The 20,608-nt window shown below is 45.2% G+C and overlaps 1 protein-coding gene across 5 annotated transcripts in view; it reads right to left on the reverse strand.

Annotated features, from left to right (window-relative positions):
• Window positions 1-238: 238 nt before the first annotated feature.
• The window catches only part of mab21l3 (mab-21-like 3), a 73,418-nt gene continuing 53,048 nt past the window's right edge, over window positions 239-20,608 (reverse strand). For all 5 annotated transcript variants that reach the window (XM_038802032.1, XM_038802029.1, XM_038802030.1 and 2 more), the window contains 2 exons: window positions 2,690-2,884; window positions 239-947 (listed from right to left, as the gene is read on the reverse strand). In XM_038802032.1, the coding sequence (XP_038657960.1) occupies window positions 714-947; window positions 2,690-2,884 (429 nt within the window). In that variant the 3' untranslated portion in view covers window positions 239-713. The remainder of the gene's footprint in view (window positions 948-2,689; window positions 2,885-20,608) is intronic.

The following is a 20,608-nucleotide window of genomic DNA, read 5'->3' on the forward strand; positions in this document are numbered from 1 at the left end:
ATTTGTTCGATTTTACTGGCTTTGTAAATTCAATTAGAATTAGCATTTGTACTTGCAAGGGCAAAAGAGTACTTTTTTGGCTCAAGATGTTCAATTGGAAATACATGCATCTTCGTAAAGGTGAAAAAAGAACAATGAACCTACGGCTTAAATCACAGGCACAGAACATCTGTCTTTAATTCAGTGAGATTTTGCTGAAGGATAAATGTGCATTTCATGAACTCAATGACATTGCGCAGCCCTTTGTAACAGAACGATTTATTAAACACTAAATAATGGCTACAGGTCAAACATTTTTTTTAAAGTGTCGCACAGTAGGAACAAATGAAATTTTAAACTGAACATTATTATTCTTCAAGGCATAAAAGTACAAAGCAAAGAAACATCTCAAATAAAGATGTCTAAACCTTTTATGCACATTATAGGACAGAAATACTATCAGCAATGTTACTGCATGAATTCATAACATGATCCTATTACATTTGCCCCTTTCACATATTAATGGAGGTTATGCCACCACGAGAATATCACAGAGGAATCTGATACAAATACTCATACGACTCGTACGATAATAATGCCATTAGTAATTTCCATTGTTCTTCTCAGTATTAATATTAACTCGTAACTCTTAATTCAGGTAAAAATGGAGAGTCTCAAAATCAGCAAGATTTGGCACATTGAAACCTGTCAATCATTTAAAAAGTCAGTAGAATTTAGTGGAAGTACACGCCAGGGTTAATTAAGAAATTGTTAATTTTCTGAGATGTTACATCCAGTTCACTTGTGTTAGCATATTTAAGCAGATTAAAGCTTTTCACAAAGTAATGTCGGAGGTATCGCTGTAGTACACACTTCTGAAGTTTCTTTACCAAGCGCAGAAAGCATTTCTGGAAATTTTTCCAATCTTTAGATCGTGGATATTTCTCGCAGGTCCAAAACAAGAGTGTCTGGGAAGGAGAAAGGAAGTAGTTAACACTTTATTAATGAAACTCTATTGAGGCCTAGAGCTGATGAGTGAGATTTAATTTTAATAATAATAATCACTTATTGTCACACGTAGGCTTCAATGAAGTTACTGTGAAAAGCCCCGAGTCGCCACATTCCAGCAGCTGTTCGGGGAGGCCGGTACAAGGAATTGAACCTGCGCTGATGGCCTTGTTCTGCACTACAAGCCAGCTGTTTAGCCCACTGTGCTAAACCAGCCCCCTTCCTTTAAAATGTGGGTTTCTGCTTCTGCATTCAACCTACAGTATTGACCATAAGATGCTATCTTTAACTTTTCTTCCTCTCCTCTACTCATGTCCTTAGTTCACCATAGTTGGGGCTTCCCGACACACCATGGAATATAAACCCCACATCATGTTGCTTCTGGCCCCCTTTTGGTTCAATCATCAAGACTGGGGGGGGGGGCTTCAGGTGTAGGCAGGAATGTAGGGTTGAAGTTACAAGCAGGCCAGCCATGACATATTGAATGGTGGCGCAGGTTCAAGGGGCCGAGCAGGCTACTGATTCATTTTGTTCGTACATTTGATCATATGCTTCATGGGAGCATTATCGAACAAAATTTGACGTCGTGCCACATGAGAGATATTAGGAGAGATGATCAAAAGGTTCCTCAAAGAGGTAGATTTTAATGAGTATCGTAAAGGAGAAAAGAGAATTAGAGAAGCACTGACTTTAGAGAAGGAGTTATAGAGCTTAAGACATTGGCAGCCACACGTGGAGGCACTAGTGCTAAAAAGCGATTAAAATTGGGGATGCTCAAGAAGCCAGAATTGAAGTAGTGCCGATATCTCAGAGGTATGGGGCGGGTTTCACCGTCCCGCCACACCAGAGTTCTGGTCAATGGGGTTTCCCATTGTGGGGCAGCCCCACGTTGTGCGGAAACCCGTGGGATGCTGGCAAAACGGAGAATCCCGACAGCGGAGAATTCAGCTCATGAGAGTTGTAAATCGAGGTTTAATTGGGAGCTAATGTGAAATGAAAATGAAAATGAAAATGAAAATCGCTTATTGTCACGAGTAGGCTTCAATGAAGTTATTGTGAAAAGCCCCTAGTCCCCAAATTCCGGCGCCTGTCCGGGGAGGCTGGTACGGGAATCGAACCGTGCTGCTGGCCTGCTTGGTCTGTTTTCAAAGCCAGCGATTTAGCCCAGTGAGCTAAACCAGCCCCTGTAATGTAGATCGGCAAACACCAGAGTGATGGGTGAACCGGATCTGGTGCACATACTGTAAATATTATTATATCAGTCATTACAGTAAGCTTATCCCCAATGAGATTAAGGAAACTGCCTGAAGATTAAAAGGCAGATTGGCATAAAAGCAGAGTCCATAATGGAATGTTGGCAAGAAGGAAAGATGTCAGCCTGGAACCAGAGGCCACGAGATTCTTAGTGCTTTCTCCTGACTTAGGCATGACTATAGATCTGAAGGAAGGATTTAGAACTTGGAATCATAGGTAAGTAAAGGAAGCATCTGGACAGGTTCACAGCTGTGATGGTCTTAGAATATACTTTTATCAGTGATTGTAATATACCTCCCCTTTCAGTGATGCTTCTAGAAGCCATAGGTTAGGTTAAGCTAAACTACCATCCTCCATTTCTCTGTAAATCCACTTTGTTAAAATGATGTAACATTATAATAGTAACATTATAAATCATCTGCTTCGTAAACCAGAGCACATTGGTTACCTGTAGGTGATAGAATGTGATGACTGGTTTATTTCCAGGGCACCAGTGATCTTCTTTCAGCTTTCTTATGACCTGTAAACATCTTAGACGGTAGCCTCCATCTTCATCCATATCCTCCAATAGCTCCCTCTCCGCACGTGTGAATGAGAGCTGCCAGTGGTAATTCGATCTTGCCAATAAATTAAATCCAAAAGACTGCCAAGGTCGAAAGCATTGGGTATTAAATAATAGATCGCTAATAGATTTACTAAACACATTTTAACATTCCAATATGAAGGTTTTAATTTCCTCTCCTGATAGAGCTTCTCCTAACAACACAAACCCGATACACCATTAAGGAAAAAGCGTACAGCACAGGAACAGATAAAGGGTGACACGGTGACACAGTGGTTAGCACTGCTGCCTCACAGGACCAGGGACCTGGGTTTAATTCCGAACTTGGGTGACTATCTTCCCCGTGTCTGCATGGGTTTCCTCCGGGTGCTCTGGTTTCCTCTCACTGGATTGGCCACACTAAATTACTGTCCAAAGATGTGCAGTTTAGGTGGGGTTACAGGGATAAAATGGGGGAGTGGGATGAAGTAGGGAGCTTTTTCAGAGGGTCGGTGCAGACTCGGTGGGCTGAATGGCCTCCTTCTGTACTGTAGGGATTCTATGCTTCTATGGATATTCGTCTGGAATTTCATTCCAGGGGTGCAAAACCAATGCCGAGTGGAATGTGGCGACTAGGGGCTTTTCACAGTAACTTCATTGAAGCCTACTCGTGACAATAAGCAGAAAAAAAAAAATTCCAGATCAATAACCTGGATCTATTGGTAGTGGGATGCTGGAAAATGTTTTGAGGAAGTGGTGACCCTTCCCATGCAACGAAGGACAGTGGTCGGGATGCCAATAGGAGGCCCAGTTCAGCACTAGGATTGGAAGACTCACCATCAGAGGTGGAAACAGGCAAGGTAGAGATAGGTGAAACAGATAGGGAGCCACAAGATGGAGGCACCACCTGAATAATTTTTGCAAACTATAAAATAAGAGGCCACAGGTATCAGGCCATCATTGTGCATGGAAAACCTGCCACAGGGTGGCCTGTGGCTCCTTGTTTATTGAGTGTGGGGGAGACTTAATTATTGAGAGAAGGCTGCCAGGAGGCCACCTCCATCCCTCAGCCAAGTTTCGGCCTCAGCAGGGAATGTACATGCCAACTGGAAAATTGAGTTAGCATCAGAAAGTGACTCTAATAGGCACTGAAGAAGCCTAATTAGCTACTGGTCTGCAAGGGGTTTTTAGACTCCCCACCACCCCCCCCAAAATCTGGCATCTTCACAAATAGCCCTGAGGCGCCAACATGCTGTGCGTTGAGACACTGACCAGTGGCGAGAAACTACCGACCTTCCGTCTCAGGTCCCAATTGGGCGGGATTATCCAGCCCCTCCCCTCCCCCCAAAGACATGTTCTACAGCAGCCGAAGCGACGCGTCTTTGGCTGCCGGTGGGACCGTCCACTCCTGCCAACGACTATTACGATTTGCATGGCTCACCAGTCCTTTCCTCGGGGACACGCTGTGGGGTGGGTACCTTCGGTGGGACCAGAAGCTCCCTCCAACAGGAATGGGCAGAAAATCCCCCCGCCAACACTATCTTTAATGGAATGAAAGAGGGCTTTCAAGAGAGAAGAAAATAACTGAACATAGGCTGGTAAACAAATGGCTTTAATCCCCTTTGCCCCTCTTCATAAACCACCTCCCCTCGCATCCAGCCTGGCTGGGATGTCAGCTAAAATAGTCCCACTATCTCAGTTTCTGACCACCGTGCTGCCCAATGGCATGTGCATTGGTAAATGCTGGAGATTAAAATTCCAGGGAATATACTAAAAGAAGGAACAGATGTAACAAATCGAGGAATGGCAATATGATTAAGAGTTTCCGATTTGGGCACAGTTGCCGGAACGGGCATTTTCTTCCCGGAGTTTCCCAGAGCACATTCCTTCAAAAAAATATATAAATGAATAGTTAAAATTAAAAGAAAGACAATTACCCGAGAGGTCTGACTTTATTTTAAATGTATTTAAGAGCGATTCCAATTACAATCCCAGCCCAGACCCAAACAGTGGCTAGGATACTGGACATCCAGTTTATTTTGTAAGACTGTGTGGAAAGAATACTTCACTCCAGGAGTGATTGCACAAAGAAATAGGGATTTGGTATTTTAAAACCAAACTTTATTAACACAATATTAAACATCACCTTGAAAATAGCTTACAATAAACAATACTACTCAATACAGTAAATGCAGTACCCTTAGTTATATCTCTATTCCCAATTAAACATGGAGAAAGAGAAAAACATACAGCTCTCAATCCTTCCCACATCCCAATGGCGCAGAGTAATACTTGCTTTCCAGAACAGATTTGGCCCCTGTTAGAATCCCTGCAGACTCTGCCTGGATATCTTCAAAAAGCTGTTTCAGTTGATTTGTTACTACTTTCCCCTTGTCCTCAGAAAAGTATGCACTGATTTAAATACTATGCATCTTTTTAAACCTACTGGGAGAACAAAATGCCTTACTGGTGGTCATTTCAGAGCTCAATTCCAAAGCTCTCTCAAAATATCTGAATACCGTAGTTCCACCCAACAATGACATCATCACCCCAAGCTGAAAACAAATCAGCTCTCAGGCTGAAAACACATTAACTCCCCAGGGACTCCCCCCTAATCAAACAGTGAAGGAGCCCAGGCCCTTGGTTTATGGTCAATTTCACCTCTAGCTCCTAAAAAGCTTTCTGGTCTTTCAAAGCAAGATTTTGTTTAAACATGAATACTGCATTCAAACACACTCTCACCCTTAAATTGCTAAATGTTTATAATACAATATATCTAACATTCTGCATTAGTCACTCAATGCATTCATCGGTTGGTGAGCCCCACCACGAATGCATATCCTCATCCATTCATCCAATTCCTGTTAAAAAGTCTTATAAACAAGGGCACAAATGAGTTCAAGAACTGATTTATCCTCCATCTGAGGGATTGCAACCTCTTCCCTGAACACATCCAATAGTAATAGCGAGACAAGGGGCGATTCTGATGGTACATGACACTATTTGCGCTGACAATTCTGTCCTCCAGCCAAGACAGTGTGAAGGAAAGTAGGTGGCCAAGGAGATCAGTGTCAGGAATCTGGCCCAGAGGACCTGGACTTTTGCAAGAAATTTAATGATTTCACACAAGTGGTAAAGGTCATTGAATATATCTTCAAATGCTGTATCTCACCAATTGCATCACCAGCCTCACACATTGCTCCATGCACCACATTCCCATCAGCATCCAGTAACAATCTCTAGCAATGAGGACACGTACCCAACATTCATATGCTCCATCTCAATATCGCACAAACTGCAAACCTCATATCCACATCTCATAGCTTCCACATATCTCCAATCACTCAGCCATAACAGGGCTCTCACGTTATACATTGCAACACACTCCCCATCTCTTGCAGGACCAGGTGACAGGTAACAGAAGGGAACAAAGAATTGAGGGGTTCAGGCGTGGCTGAAAGTTCACACTCCCCCTTGGAGGAGATGCTGTTCAGCATTATTGGCCTGGCCTCTCATGATTCTACGGCCATGACCGAGGCAGTGGGAACCTGCTGTCCTCTCCTTGAATGACAGCATTCGAATCCCACCATTGGGGCTCAGCCAGCACCTCTGGCGCTCCCATCAGTCAGGCATTCTGAACTATTGCCACCCATGCCAAGGTGGTGGGGTCCAAAGCCAGGCACTCGAGGCTCAAGAGCTGCCCAAGGGCATCCTACAAAACCATCTGTAGTCGCCCTTGTTGAAAGTCAGCAGCCTTCTATCAATCATACTGCAGCCACCAGGGTAGTACTGTATTTGAATGCAAAGCTAGACAAAAGCACCTACAAGGCAGGCACTGAATAAAGAAAAATAGTTTGATTTAGTATATATTAACGGATGAAGTCGGTGAGGAATGAGTGGTTTGAAGTAACCTTTGGCCAAGACGAACTGTGATGGTCCAGGACAGATAGATGGAAAGGTCACTGGGCTGTGCCCTCATGATTGTCAGTTGCGCAGGATGCAGCAAAGTGCCATTATTGGCGAGACATGCACCAACAGGTGCCCGAGGCCGAGCATCCTCCCAAGCAGTCCGGGTAACAGACCCATTGAATCAGCACTAATGGTTTGCTCCCTGTTCACAGCATGGTTGTCATTATAGGAGCACTGGGTGGGATTTACCCACCAGCCCGCCAGCGGGTTCTACCGGTCCCACTGTTGCCAATGGGATTTTCTATTAACTGCACCCCTAGTTGCCGGGAAACCCGTGTGCTGGCATGGGACCAGAATATCCTGCCAGCGTGAACAGAGGGTAAATCCCGCCCACTGTCTATGCGGTGGAGAAGATTCATTAATCATGTGTAGAGCAGATATAGCTTATAGCCTAGCTGCACAGTGGCTGGAAGATGGCAGGAACAGATGACTGGCACATGATGGAAGCACCATGACTGTTGCCAGCATGGCAGGAATATACTAACACAATGCACAGAACATGGTCACACACCAACTTTATATAGAGGGTGTGGAACCCTTTGTAATTATGAAACATCTTCCCATTGAGACGCAGGGTTCTGAGGGCAGTGGATGTTTAGTTGCTGGTTCCCTGCATCATTGGGAATTCCCCCACCCTGGAAAAAACAAATGCTCACCCTTCCTGCTTCTCTCTGGGTAGAGAGAATATAATGAAATCCCCTGTCCTGGTATACAGGGCCTCTGTCAGCTATCTGCTTTAGCAATGCACAGCAAACTGGAAGATGTTGGGAATTCACTGGCTCCGGCCCGGAAGAATCCACTGGTACAGAAATGGAGGACCGCCATGATCATCATGGTCACTGGCAGCAATATGTTCTCTTGCCCTGCTGCTCCAGATCCAGTTTGAAGAGGTGGCATAGTTCAATGGACACCTCCTTGGTGAACTGTTGCCTCTGCAGATATTGCTTCTGGTGGAGATGGAGGTAGGGGAATTGCTCGGAGAAGACCATCAGCATATAAAAACCTTCCGTCGAGAGCCCTTCTCACCTTTATTTGTGAGCAACTCCTCTGTTCTCAATCATGCTGTAGTCCAGGGGGAACTACAACTCCAGATCTCATGCTGGCAATTAGCTTTCTGCTTAAGAGTCCTTCCAAAACTACACCGCCCTTTGCAAATGTCCAGCACCACTTCTATCAAACTGAAAGAACTAATGCCAACTCCTCCTTTGACACCGTACACAGTTGCACTCACTGCTTCAGGAAAAGAAAGTCAAGAGTCCCTCTCCTGGAAGTTGAACAGTGATCCCTTTAATGGTGATTGTAGGGAGGCTCTTGAACACATTCAGCTATTTGTGTTTAAGAGAGGGCAACGACATGACGGCAAGGTTTAGATGGGGAGGTCAGACATCGACTCAGAGTTAGACCCTGACTGACGCTACAAGCTGCTCAATCTTAGTGATTCTGGAACAAGGGATTGGCATGGAACATGCCAGAAGTTGTCAAAAGTTGCCTTCTATTTGCGGTGTCTCCCAGTTCCCAATGCACAGTTTTCCATTAAGTGATTTTACAGAACAATAATCATGACTGCATATACTTACATACATCAATATAGCTTCTGTTAATGTAAAAATAATGAACAAACTATACTAATCCCCCTTTGTGCCAAATCTTGCCTAATTCCACTCCTGTTGTTCGCCTGGGGACATTTTACAATATTAAAGGTGCTAACTGCATATTATTGTTACTGTTGAAGCTAATTTCCTAATCCCCATCTCTTGTATTCCAACCTTCTCACAGCACTTTGGTGTTTGACTATTATTTCTTGCTCTTCACAGCTCTCAGATTTTTAAAACCTTGACTTGGCAATTATCCCCGCTGGTATAAATTAATGGAGTTGACACTGCAGCAATGAGTGTCAATGATCCCACTGGTCACATTATCTTTCATTGTTTATAGCGTATTGGTTCAGACACTTTCTCTTAAATTTAATCAATATCTGCCATCCCGACTATCCTGTGAATTCAACTCCTCGTGAGCGAAGTTCAACTCAATTGGATTTTTAATATACTGATTTCCCACGGCGCAGAATACCAATTTGAATTTTTCAGGTCATGGCATGGTTAGATGGTCTAGCGCAATTGAACCAACGAGGTGGTCAAGGCAGGAGAAAGAGGTAGAGGTAAATAGGAGGGGGGGGGGGGGGACAGGAGAGAGAAGACAGCAGGAGAGGAGGAGGAAAGGGATGAAGAGGTACAGGGAAACGGAAGACACTGAGGACGAGGAGGGGAAAGGAAGCAAGAGGATGAAGTGAGAGGAAGAGGAGGGGAGAGAAGAAGGAAGGATGGATGAAGGGAGACTGGAGAAGAAAGGAACGAGGGAGAGAGTAGGGGAAAAGGAGAGAGTATTAAGGAGGAGAATTTAAAATCAATGGGAATACAGAGATTGAGTCAGGAGATAGCCAGCTTTTGGGGAAATACATCAGGCGGGATTCTCCGTCCCGCCATACCAGTTTTCTGGTGGGGCATGCCGCCACTGGCAGCAGGATCCCCTGTCCCGCCAACCGGCCAATGGGGTTTCCCATTGTGAGCACCCCCATGCCATCGGGAAATCCCCAGGCGTGAGTGCGCTGCCGGCGAAGCGGAGGAGCCCACGGACAGAGAATCCCAGTGAGTAAATGGGAGGAGACGGTAGACTGTAGATGGGAAATGCAGCCAAGGAAAGGAGGCAATATTGTTAAAGGTGAAATTATGCAGGATAGGTTTAGTTTGTGAAGCCAGTTGGTGTGGTGCTAGAGAGGGGGGTGCAGGAAGAGGATGGAATTAGTTGCGAGGGTGGCAGCGAATTGATCGGTTTGAACTGGAAAAATGTAGCCAGCAGGGAGGGTGGGGCGGAAAGAAGTAAATCAATCACTTAATGAGGGATATAATTCCTGCTCAATGATTACATTAAAGTCTAGGTTTGGGAAGGGGTTGTATTCACTCATCGGGTAAATTATTTCCAGTTGGAATTTGTTGCTCATTCCACTTGGCTGCTGGTGCTTCAGGTTCCCTGATAATCGACTGTCATTTGGACTCACTGAATTCCAACTAACATCCGCCAAGAACTCTTCAGGTTGCTCTGTTCTCATTTCACAAATTGAGTTCCTGATCCGAGCTCCATACGGCAGGGCAAAGGAGAGTGAAGGAGGCAAATCTACTCAGCAGACGGTGGGGGGGAAAGAGAAGGGGTTAAAGATTTGTTTACCAATAGTGTAGAGGTAACTAGTTGAGGGAATGGAGGAAGACAAAACCATGCCCATCAGAATGGGTAGAAAGGCCTCAACATGCACCAGGCTGGTAGGAAGGAGGAAAGGTGTCTGCAACCTTTCTTATTGGATATGTGTAAATTGTGGCTCAGCATATTAGTGGGTGGCCGATATCTGTGCATCGAGTGATCCCTCCTGGATAGTGGATGGGTTTTCAGTAGGGGAAATTTAGCCTGAAAGGTTAATACTCGGGATTCCTCTGTGTTCAGTTAAGAGCTATCACTTCACTTTGTGATCCCACTGTAATCATTTGGTTACCTATTGTTACATTTACAGAGTAAGAAGTCTTACAACACCAGGTTAAAGTCCAACAGGTTTGTTTCAAACACGAGCTTTCGGAGCTCTGCTCCTTCCTCAGGTGAATGAAGAGGTATGTTCCAGAAACATTTATATAGACAAAGTCAGAGATGCCAGACAATGCTTATAAATGTTTCTGAAACATACCTCTTCATTGCAGGGCAGCAGGGTAGCATGGTGGTTAGCATAAATGCTTCACAGCTCCAGGGTCCCAGGTTTGATTCCCAGCTGGGTCACTGTCTGTGTGGAGTCTGCACGTCCTCCCCCTGTGTGCGTGGGTTTCCTCCGGGTGCTCCGGTTTCCTCCCACAGTCCAAAGATGTGCGGGTTAGGTGGATTGGCCATGCTAAATTGCCCGTAGTGTCCTAATAAAAGTAAGGTTAGGGGGGGGGGGGGGGGGGTTGTTGGGTTATGGGTATAGGGTGGATACGTGGGTTTGAGTAGGGTGATCATGGCTCGGCACAACATTGAGGGCCGAAGGGCCTGTTCTGTGCTGTACTGTTCTATTCACCTGAGGAAGGAGCAGTGCTCTGAAAGCTCATGTTTGAAACAAACATGATGGACTTTAACCTGGTGTTGTAAGACTTCTTACTGTGCTCACCCCAGTCCAACGCCAGCATCTCCACATCATGGCTTTACATTTACAGAGTCATTGATCAGTGCAAGGTAGAATCTTGAGACCACTATTGTAATATAGAATACATTAAACTGAGGTCTCATCCTGGTGGCACACTCTGGTATCTTGAGGCGTGGCATACAGGTTTATCCTAGTTAAGGAATACATCCAGTAAAGAATACCTGGACTATTGGACTGGAAATACAGACAGTTTTATTTTTTATGGAAGCTATTTAAATTGTGAAAAGGCTGCTGGTGGAAGATGGGTACACTAAATCAAACATATTGCAGTTGGTTAGCGCTCAGGATATTAGTCTTGAGTAATAGCCACAGCCAACTAACTGGTGGATATTTCAGTCAGGACCTCAGATATAAAGGTAGCCATCCTTCTCTGGTGAATTATTGTGGGTCAACTGAATCTATTTTTCAGGGTTCATGTTCTTCTAAGTTAATTACAATTATGTCTAAAGACAAGAAAGTTTTAAAATCAAACAAAAAGGGCTCTACACATCTTTGTATGTTAATCCTAGTGGAGTAACAGATGCCAGGTGCCTATTTTGAGGTTCTTTTATGGTTCTAAACTGAAACAATAAAAAAACATGGGTCGGAATTCTCTGGGCATTGGGATTCCCTGTTCCTGCCGGCAGTGCACCCCCGCCCGTGGGTTTCCTGGTGGAGTGGGATGGCTTCAATGGGAAAATCCATCGACAAGCAATGGAAGAACCCTGTCTCCAGCGAACAGCGCGCCAACCAGAAACACGCGGCTGGGGGAATCGGAGAATCCAGCCCACGATTTTAACCCTCAGACTGACTGCCGACCCCAATTAGAATTTACCCATTTTGTGGTTAAAGAACACTAGTGAATTGGAAACGCTGACCACAGAGTTGAAGACAAAGACCCTGAGCACCAGAGCAAAAAGCAAAAACACAAAGAAGGCAGCAGAAGCCAAGGAGACTGGGAGAGGTGAAAAAAAAAGAAAGTTCCCAGTTAGGGTAGAAAACAGGAACTCTAAGGCTGCCTTCCTTTGCAGCCCTGTGCTTTGTGCTTATGATTGAACCTCTACCACTGCTCCGAGATCTTCACTATGTCTACAGTGTGTACATCATGGTGGTGTGGAGCTTCTAGTCTCTATATGCTGATCTTCTATTATTTATTTAAATAAAAGTTGATGCTCTGGCCACCACCCAAGGCACCTGGAGCACACATTAAGAGATGAGCAACAACTTTTGAGGTCTTTCGATAAGATCACAAGACATTCAAGAATGTGTGGCATGCCATTTGGGTCACTGTTTTTACTTACAGCGTGCTGTATGCAGAAAAATGAAAATGAAAATGAAATGAAAATCGCTTATTGTCACAAGTAGGCTTCAATGAAGTTACTGTGAAAAGCCCCTAGTCGCCACATTCCGGCGCCTGTCCGGGGAGGCTGGTACGGGAATTGAACCGTGCTGCTGGCCTGCTTGGTCTGCTTTAAAAGCCAGCGATTTAGCCTGGTTAGCTAAACCAGCACCAGCTAAAAGAGGAAGTCATCAAACCTTGAAAACAATTCAAGTTATTGGACCAAATCAATCACTACGGATTATTTCAACAGACATGCTGAGGAACTTCCAAGAGAAATCCAGTCAGATGAAACATCAGAGGACCATCTACCTGAACATCAATCCCCTCTGAATGCACAAATGTAGACACTGGAATTATTCTTATTAATCCTTTTTGCAAAGAATCACTTTTTTCAGTGAACACAGATTTTCTGAGTTGTGGTCATATGCCTACAGAAACTTGAGTAAATCTATGTTCACCAATGATAAGGTATATACCTCGATGTTTATCTAAAAAGACGTGGAGATGCCGGCGTTGGACTGGAGTGAGCACAGTAAGAAGTCTTACAACACCAGGTTAAAGTCCAACAGGTTTGTTTCAAACACTAGCTTTCGGAGCACTGCTCCTTCCTCAGCTGAATCATTCACCTGAGGAAGGAGCAGTGCTCCCAAAGTTAGTGTTTGAAACAAACATATTGGACTTTAACCTGGTGTTGTAAGACTTATTACTGTATCTATAAAGAACAAGCTGGACTTCTTTTCCAAAGCTTCACAGGTCCTTTTAAAATGTGCGAAGAAGACTTTGCAACACTAATTTATTGAATAAAAGCATTTGTCCACAGGCAATTTCTGGTCTATTCATCTACATTTTTTTTGATTTTTCTGGTATTCACGTGTATGTTTTCTGACTGATAACATATTTTGTGTTTATTTGTAAAAAAAAATGTAATTTTATGGAAACCTGTAATTAAATTTGGTGCATTTATACATAAAAAAACACTATTAAGGGTACGCTGATATGTTAGGCAGAAATTTATTAATGTAATAACCCTAAGCTAAAAAGCAAAAACATTTATAATTATTTTAATACTTTACTTCTGCTCATGTTCTCCTCACATTCTTGAGTCTCGCCTTCCCATCTTAATTTTAAACATAGATAACTTATTCCCCACCCAATTTATTCCATTCTAATTACTTTCCCTCTAATCAGGACAAATATAAAATGGTCTTTGATTGGCTGAGAACTGGCTTCAGTAACCCATCAAGCACCAAAAACAAACAAAAATTGTTGAAAAATAACGTTGCACATATTAGATGAGAAGTGAAAGATGATCATACTGACAACAATCAGACAATTTTCTCTCAGAAGCCATAATGAAATGTCAGAAAAACATTTGGTTTGGTTCCACCAATTAGTCATAATGTTGACCATCTTTTCCATATCATTTCTTCTTTTCCAAGAAGAAATCATTTATCTCAAGACCAGGAGATTTCATTTATTACTGCAGGGATAGCTGGTAATGTGCAATGAGACAGGATCAATCAACAACCTCATATTAAGGTACCACTAGGTAACAGTAATGGTATGATTGAATTTCATATTCAATTTGAGAGACAGCAGTAGATGGAGATGTATAAAATTAGGAGGTACATAGATGGAGTAGACAAGAAGAAACTTTTCCCTTTGGATGTGGGATCAATGACCAGGACACTTAGATTTAAAGTAAGGGCAAAAGGTTTAGAGGGGCTGTGAGGAAAACTCTTTTCACCCAGAGGGTGGGGAGGTTTGGAACTCACTGACTGAAAGGGTGGGGGAGGCAGAGACCCTCGTAACATTTAAGAAGTATTTAGATGGACACTTGTGATAGCAAGGCACACAAGGCAATAGGCCAAGTGCTGGAAAATGGGATTAGAATACTTTGGCGGGTGTTTTTGACCGGTGCAGACCCAATGGGCCGAAGGACCTTTTCTGTGCCGTAGACCTCTAAGACTAGATCCAAGACTAGAGTTTTAAACTTAAATAAGAGCAATTATGAGGGCATGAAGACAGAGTTGGCTAAAGTGAACTGGGAAATTAGGTTAAAGGATAAGTTAGTAGAAATGCAGTGACAGACATTTAAGGAGGTACGTCAGAATATTCAGAAAATATACATTCCAGTGAGAAGAAAAGACACATGATCCATGGCTAACTAAGGAAGGTAAGGATGGTATCACGGAAGCATATAATTCCACAAAGACAAGTGGCAGATCAGAAGATTGGGAAGAACATAAAGAACAGCAAAAATTGACAAAATTATTAATAAGAGGGAGAAATTAGAGCATAAGAGAAAGTTAGCTAGGAACACAAAAACAATAAGAGTTCGACAGGTATTTAAAAAGAAACTGAGTATTGGCCCTCTACAGAGTGAGAATGGGGATTTAAAAAAAAAACCAAAACATTTTTATGCAAGGCTTTTCATACAAAAAAAACAAATATCAAAAGAACATCAATCCACCCAACAACCCTATTTGCTGTAACCTATTTCGATACATGTTTGTAATAAAATACATTTAAAAAATATCCACTCAACAACACCAACTCGCCAGCCCTTCTGATACCAACTCTCAACCACGTCCCGCCTTTTCCTTTTAAACCACTCCCCCGACCCCTCAATCCTCCTTCAAGAAATCGATGACCGGTTTCCACCTCTGAGTGAACGCTTCCACCAACCCCTGCAGAGCAAACTTGATCTTCTCTAACCACAGTAATTCTGTCAGGTCGCTCACCCACACCCCTGCCTCTGGCGGCTTGGAGTCCCTCCAACATTTTTTTTTGAAATAATTTTTATTCAAGTTTTCAACAACAAATTTTATCACAACAGAGAAAAACAGTAACCCCTCCCCTCCAATACAAAAACAATAAATTAACAAGAAAAAGAAATAAGCATAAAACCATGAGAACAAACCCCCATATCGAATCCGTAGCCCTCCCCCCTCCCCCGGCTACCTTCCCCCGATTCCCGTCCATTTTCCCCTGATTCTTGGCCACCCGGCTATTCTTCCTCTTGTTCGTTGGCCACAAACAGGTCCCGGAACAGTTGCATGAATGGCTCACACGTTTTGTGGAAGCCGTCGTCTGACCCTTGGATGGCGAATTTGATTTTCTCCATTTGGAGAGATTCCGAGAGGTCGGACAGCCAGTCTGCAGCTCTGGGCGGTGCTGCTGACCGCCAGCCAAACAGGATTCTACGGCGGGCGTAGATCAGGGAGGCAAAGGCAAGGGCGTCCGCCCACCTCCCCAGGAATAGATCTGGCTGGTCTGAAACCCTGAAGACCGCCACTATCAGGCATGGCTCCACCCTCACCCCCACCACTTTGGACATAGCCTCGAAGAAGGCTGTCCAGTACTCCACGGCCCTTTTCCTCATCATCGCAATGTTTGCAGCCCAATATTAATTTAGCAAATCGACAACGCAAGCCACCACCCCCCCCCCCCCCCCCCCCCCCCCCCCACCCACCAACCCCCCGAAAGTCTGATAAACTCCACTGGAATCCGTCCACTCAGGGCCTTCCCCGCCTGCATCGCCCCCATGTTATCCATCACCTCGCGCCACCCAATCGAGGTCTCCAGGCCCTGCACGCTGGGAAACACCAACCCATCCAGGAACCACTTCAACGCCTCTTCCCCTGTCAGGGGCCGACTCATAAAGGCTCCTATAGAAGGTCTCAAACACCCACTCACCCCCTCTGGATCATCGTCACCATACCCCCCCTTGTCCCTCAATGTACCAATTTCCCTAGCCACTGCCTGTTTCCTCAACTGATGGGCCAGCATCCCACTTGCCTTCTCCGCATATTCATACACTGCCCCCCTGGCCCGGCGCAACTACCCATAGCCAGGATTCTCACTGGTCCGTTAAATCGGGCGTGAAGCCCAAAATGGGATTCTCGCCTGGTGTCAAACCCGACGCGTGTCTCCCGGCCCTCTCCCCTGGTGCAATCAAGTTCTTGCCCAGAAAAGGGAGAACCTGATCAAAACTGATTTGCATCCATGGACATGAAGTACTGCGCCGTCCAAGGATGCTGCTGCTCCCCCAGCTGGAGGTTCCATGGGTGGGAATCATTACTGATCCCTAAAATCAGGAACCAAGTGCCAGGAACACACAGCGGGGAGCAAGTGGGTGAGTACTCTCTTTACACTTACCTCTAGGGTATCAAAGGGGGTCCTTCATGCAAGATGCGGGTCAGGGGGAGGGATTGGGCTGGACTAGAGGGGCTCAGGTGGTGGAGGGGGGGGGGGGTCTTTCCTGGGATGGGGTTCATGTGGCAAGTCTGTCCGCTGTAGCCATGAAAACCTTTAAATTCTCTCCCAGCATGTCAATATCGATGATTTGTAAAACTCTTCCCTTTGATGTGTTAGAAACCTTTGATGTGCTTTTTTCACATTCAATTTCATTCCCCTTAAACTTTTTCAAGCCTCTGGCTTTGCTCAGAAACCTAAATGCTTTGAACTACATTGTTTACGTTCAATTTCACTGTCCATTACATTTTACAAGCCTCTTGATCGATACATCCAGGCTATCTCAAAGAGGGATTTGCTTTGTTTGTTTTGATAGCTCTTCACTGTCGATTAAGTATTTCTTCTTTTGAGTAGGTGTTGTTTCTAACGATTGTTTCTCTCTGCTGGATTTCCTCTGTTCTGAAGTCCTTCTTAGAAAGACAAGGTTCTCTGTTGGAGTGCTGCCACATGGCACTATGCACCTGGCACTGCCAAGGGGCAGGGCCTGAGGAGTGGACCTGAAAGTGGGGGGGGGGGGTCTTGCCAGTGATTGGGGGACTGGGGGGTGGTGCTGTAGTATTATTCTCAGATCGGGGCACCCTTTAAAACTGGCGTCCCAATCTGGAGGATCTGGCATGTCGGTTTCTTTGAGTACCACGGCGCGAATCATCCCTGGCTCCAAAAACATTTTCTGTGTGGGTGAAATACAGTCTGGATCACACTGATCCACCCAATGGGAATCACAACTTCTTTCCCCACCAGAGACCACACTTTGGGAGCCTTGTGCCCAAGGTGAAAGGAAGGGAAGAACTTAAAATGCTTGCACTCACCAGGGAAAGGGAGGTACTCAGAAAATCATTTAAACTAAAAACTGACAAGTCCACAGTTCCTGATGGATTTTATCCTAGAGTCTTAAAAACATAGATGCATTGGTTTAATTTCCCCCCAAATTTCCTAGATTCTGGAAAGGTCCCATCAGGTTTGAAAATAACAATTGTGACTCCTCTATTCAAGAAAGGAGAGAGACAGAAAGCAGGAAACTACAGGGCAGTTGGCTTAACATCTGTGCAAAGAAATTGCTGGAGTTTATTATGAAAGAGATTATAGTGGGGCACTTGGAAAATCTCAATGCAATCAGGCAGAGTCAACATGGTTTTGAGAAAGGGAAACCACGTTTGATTCATTCTTTTAGGTTTATACAGCAAGAAATGCGGATAAAGGGGAAGCAGTGAAAGTGCTGCATTTAGATTTCCAAAAGGCATTTGGCAAGATGCCACACCAAAATGTTACTGCACAAAGTAAGAGTTTATGGTATATGTATAGAAGATAGCTAACAGGAAACAGGGAGGAGACACAAATAGGTCATTTTTGGATTAGAAAGATCTGATGCGTGTAGTGGACTGTGATCAGTGCTGGTTACAATTTATTTCAATGACCTGCATTAAATGACACAAAGATAGGTCGGATAGTAATTTGTGCAGAGGACACAAGGAGCCTGTAATGGGACACAGATACATTACAATGGGCTTGTTCACTTTAGCAGAAAGAGTAGAAAAGCAGCATATTATTTAAATACGGAGAAATTGCAGATCTCTGAGATACAGAGGAATCCGGCTATCCTGGTACATGAATCACAAGTTAGTAAGCCGGTCAGCAAATCATTATCAAGGCAAATAGAATGTGTTGTTTATTGCAAGGGGAGTGGAATATAAAAGTAGGACTGTTTTTCTGCAGTTGTATAGGGTTTTGGTGAAACCACATCTGGATAGTGAGGCGAGATGAGAAAAGACTTTCTGGCAGTCGTCGCGGCAGCGACGGCCCCCACAAGGGAGGCAATGGACGATATGGAGAGAAGGCTCGAGGCCCAGGTAAAGACAGCACGGGACCTCGAAAAAGCCACCACGGGCCAAGGGGACCAGACTGTGGCACTCGAGGCCGAGATGCCAAGGCTGGTCAAGACTCAGAAGGGATTGAAGGATAAAGTTGACGACCAAGAGAAGCGATCGTGCAGGCAAAACCAGAGAATCGTGGGGCTGCCGGAGGAAACGGAGTGGAGAAACCCCACAGAATACATAACAGCGAAGCTCGGGAAGCTGGTCGGTGAGGGTGACTTCATCAACCCCTGGAAATAAACCACGCCCACAGGCCGCTTCGGCAGCAGCCCAGGCCTGGGGAACCACCGTGGGCGATAATCATGAGGCTGCAAAGTACCAGGACAAAGAGCGTATCCAGAGGTGGACGAAGAGCGGGAGAGGGTACAAGTGGGAAGGACATTCCATCCGTTTGTACCCGGACATTGGCGCTGACCTGGCCAAGCGCAGGGCAGAATTCAACGGTGCCAAACCTGTGCTCTACAAAAGTTGGATGCAGTTTGGCATGCTCTGCCCTGCAAAGCTTTGGGTCATGTACCAGGGTAACAAACAATATTTTGATGCCCAGGAGACGACCAACAAGTTTGTCCAGAAAAATGGGCCAGGCAATCAATGATAGAGGGCAATTGCCAGAATGCGGGCTGCAAGAATTAGAGAGCGGAATGTGCAACCACAGAGCCGGGGGGGGGGGGGGGGGAAGAGGAGTAGACAGGGGTTAAATAGGGGAATCCGACTGTTAAGGGAGCTGCTACACTAATGAGCAGGCTGGTACAGCGAAGGAGGCAGCTGTGGCGTGCCTCCCCCAAGGAGGGAAGCCCTGGCAGAGTGAACTTCAGGTGAAACAAAGGACGAACACGGGAGGTCAGGGAGATACAGAAGCGGGTAAAGCCAAGGGGCGAGGAAGGGGACAGCTGGGGGCTTGGGAGTGGAGGATAGAGCACTGGTTGCATAGGATGACATGTGGAGATGGAGAAAATGAGGAAGTAGTCGGCAGCCATCTTGAATAGACTGTCAGATGAACAGGGACAAGCCCAGAGGGCGAGTATGGTTGACCCCATGGGGGTGTTGCCATTGAACGTGAGGGGCCTCATCGGGTCGGTGAAGAGATCCAGAGTCCTCGGCCATCTCAAGAGTCTAAGGGTAGGCGTAGCTTTCTTAAGAACACACATCCAAGAGAGATGAACCGACTGCGGCGAAGGAAGGGTTGGGTAGGACAAATGTTTCATTCATGTTTTGACACCAGGACAAAGGGGACGGCCATACTAATCAACAGGACAGTTTCATTTAGTGACGAGCATGGTGACGGACCCAGGGGCATGACACCTTATGGTCAGCGGGACCCTAGAAGGGACCTCTTTAGTCTTGATAAAGATATATGCCCCGAACTGGGACGGCGCAGAACTCGTCAAAGAAAATATGGCCGAAATCCAGGACCCAGACATCCATTGACTTATCGTGGTGAAGTGTCGGGTCCCGACAATGGTCAGGTCCAACCCAGGACAGGAACTTCTCAGGTATGACATGAGAAGTGAACGCCTTTATGGAGCAGGTGGGGAGGAGTCATAGATGTTTACAGCATGGAAACAGGCCCTTCGGCCCAGCTTGTCCATGCCGCCCAGTTTCTATCACTAAGCCAGTCCCACTTGCCCACATTTGGCCCATATCCCTCTATACCCACCCTGCCCATATAACTGTCTAACTGTTTTTTTTAAAAAGGATAAAATTGTACCCGCCTCTACCACTGCCTCTGGCAGCTCGTTCCAGATGCTCACCACCCTGTGTGAAAAGATTTCCCCCCTGGTCCCTTTTGTATCTCTTCCCTCTCACCTCCTCTAGTTTTAGAGTCCTCTACCTTTGGGAAAAGATGTTGACTATTTACCTTATCTATGCACCTGAGTAAAAAACAATTCTCCTACTTCTCCCACTTGCACAAGGCCTACTCACTTATAAACCTTTGTCGTAGAGAAAGGGTGCTTCCAGGGGTAACAAAGGCGGATTACTCCAATTGTAGTTTCTGATCACGTGCCACATTGCATGGTTTGGAGAAGGGCTGGGCCTAACACCCCCTCACCGACAAGGAATTTTGCAGAAAGATATCCCAAGCCATCGACAGTTATGTAACCTGTAACCAGAACAGGGAAGTCTCACCTTCCACATTCTGGGAAGCACTGAAGGCAGTGATCAGGGGCAAAATCATACCTGAGGGACAGGAC

The sequence above is a fragment of the Scyliorhinus canicula genome, chromosome 7, assembly GCF_902713615.1.
Source record: "Scyliorhinus canicula chromosome 7, sScyCan1.1, whole genome shotgun sequence".
NCBI classification, from domain to species: Eukaryota; Metazoa; Chordata; class Chondrichthyes; order Carcharhiniformes; family Scyliorhinidae; genus Scyliorhinus; species Scyliorhinus canicula.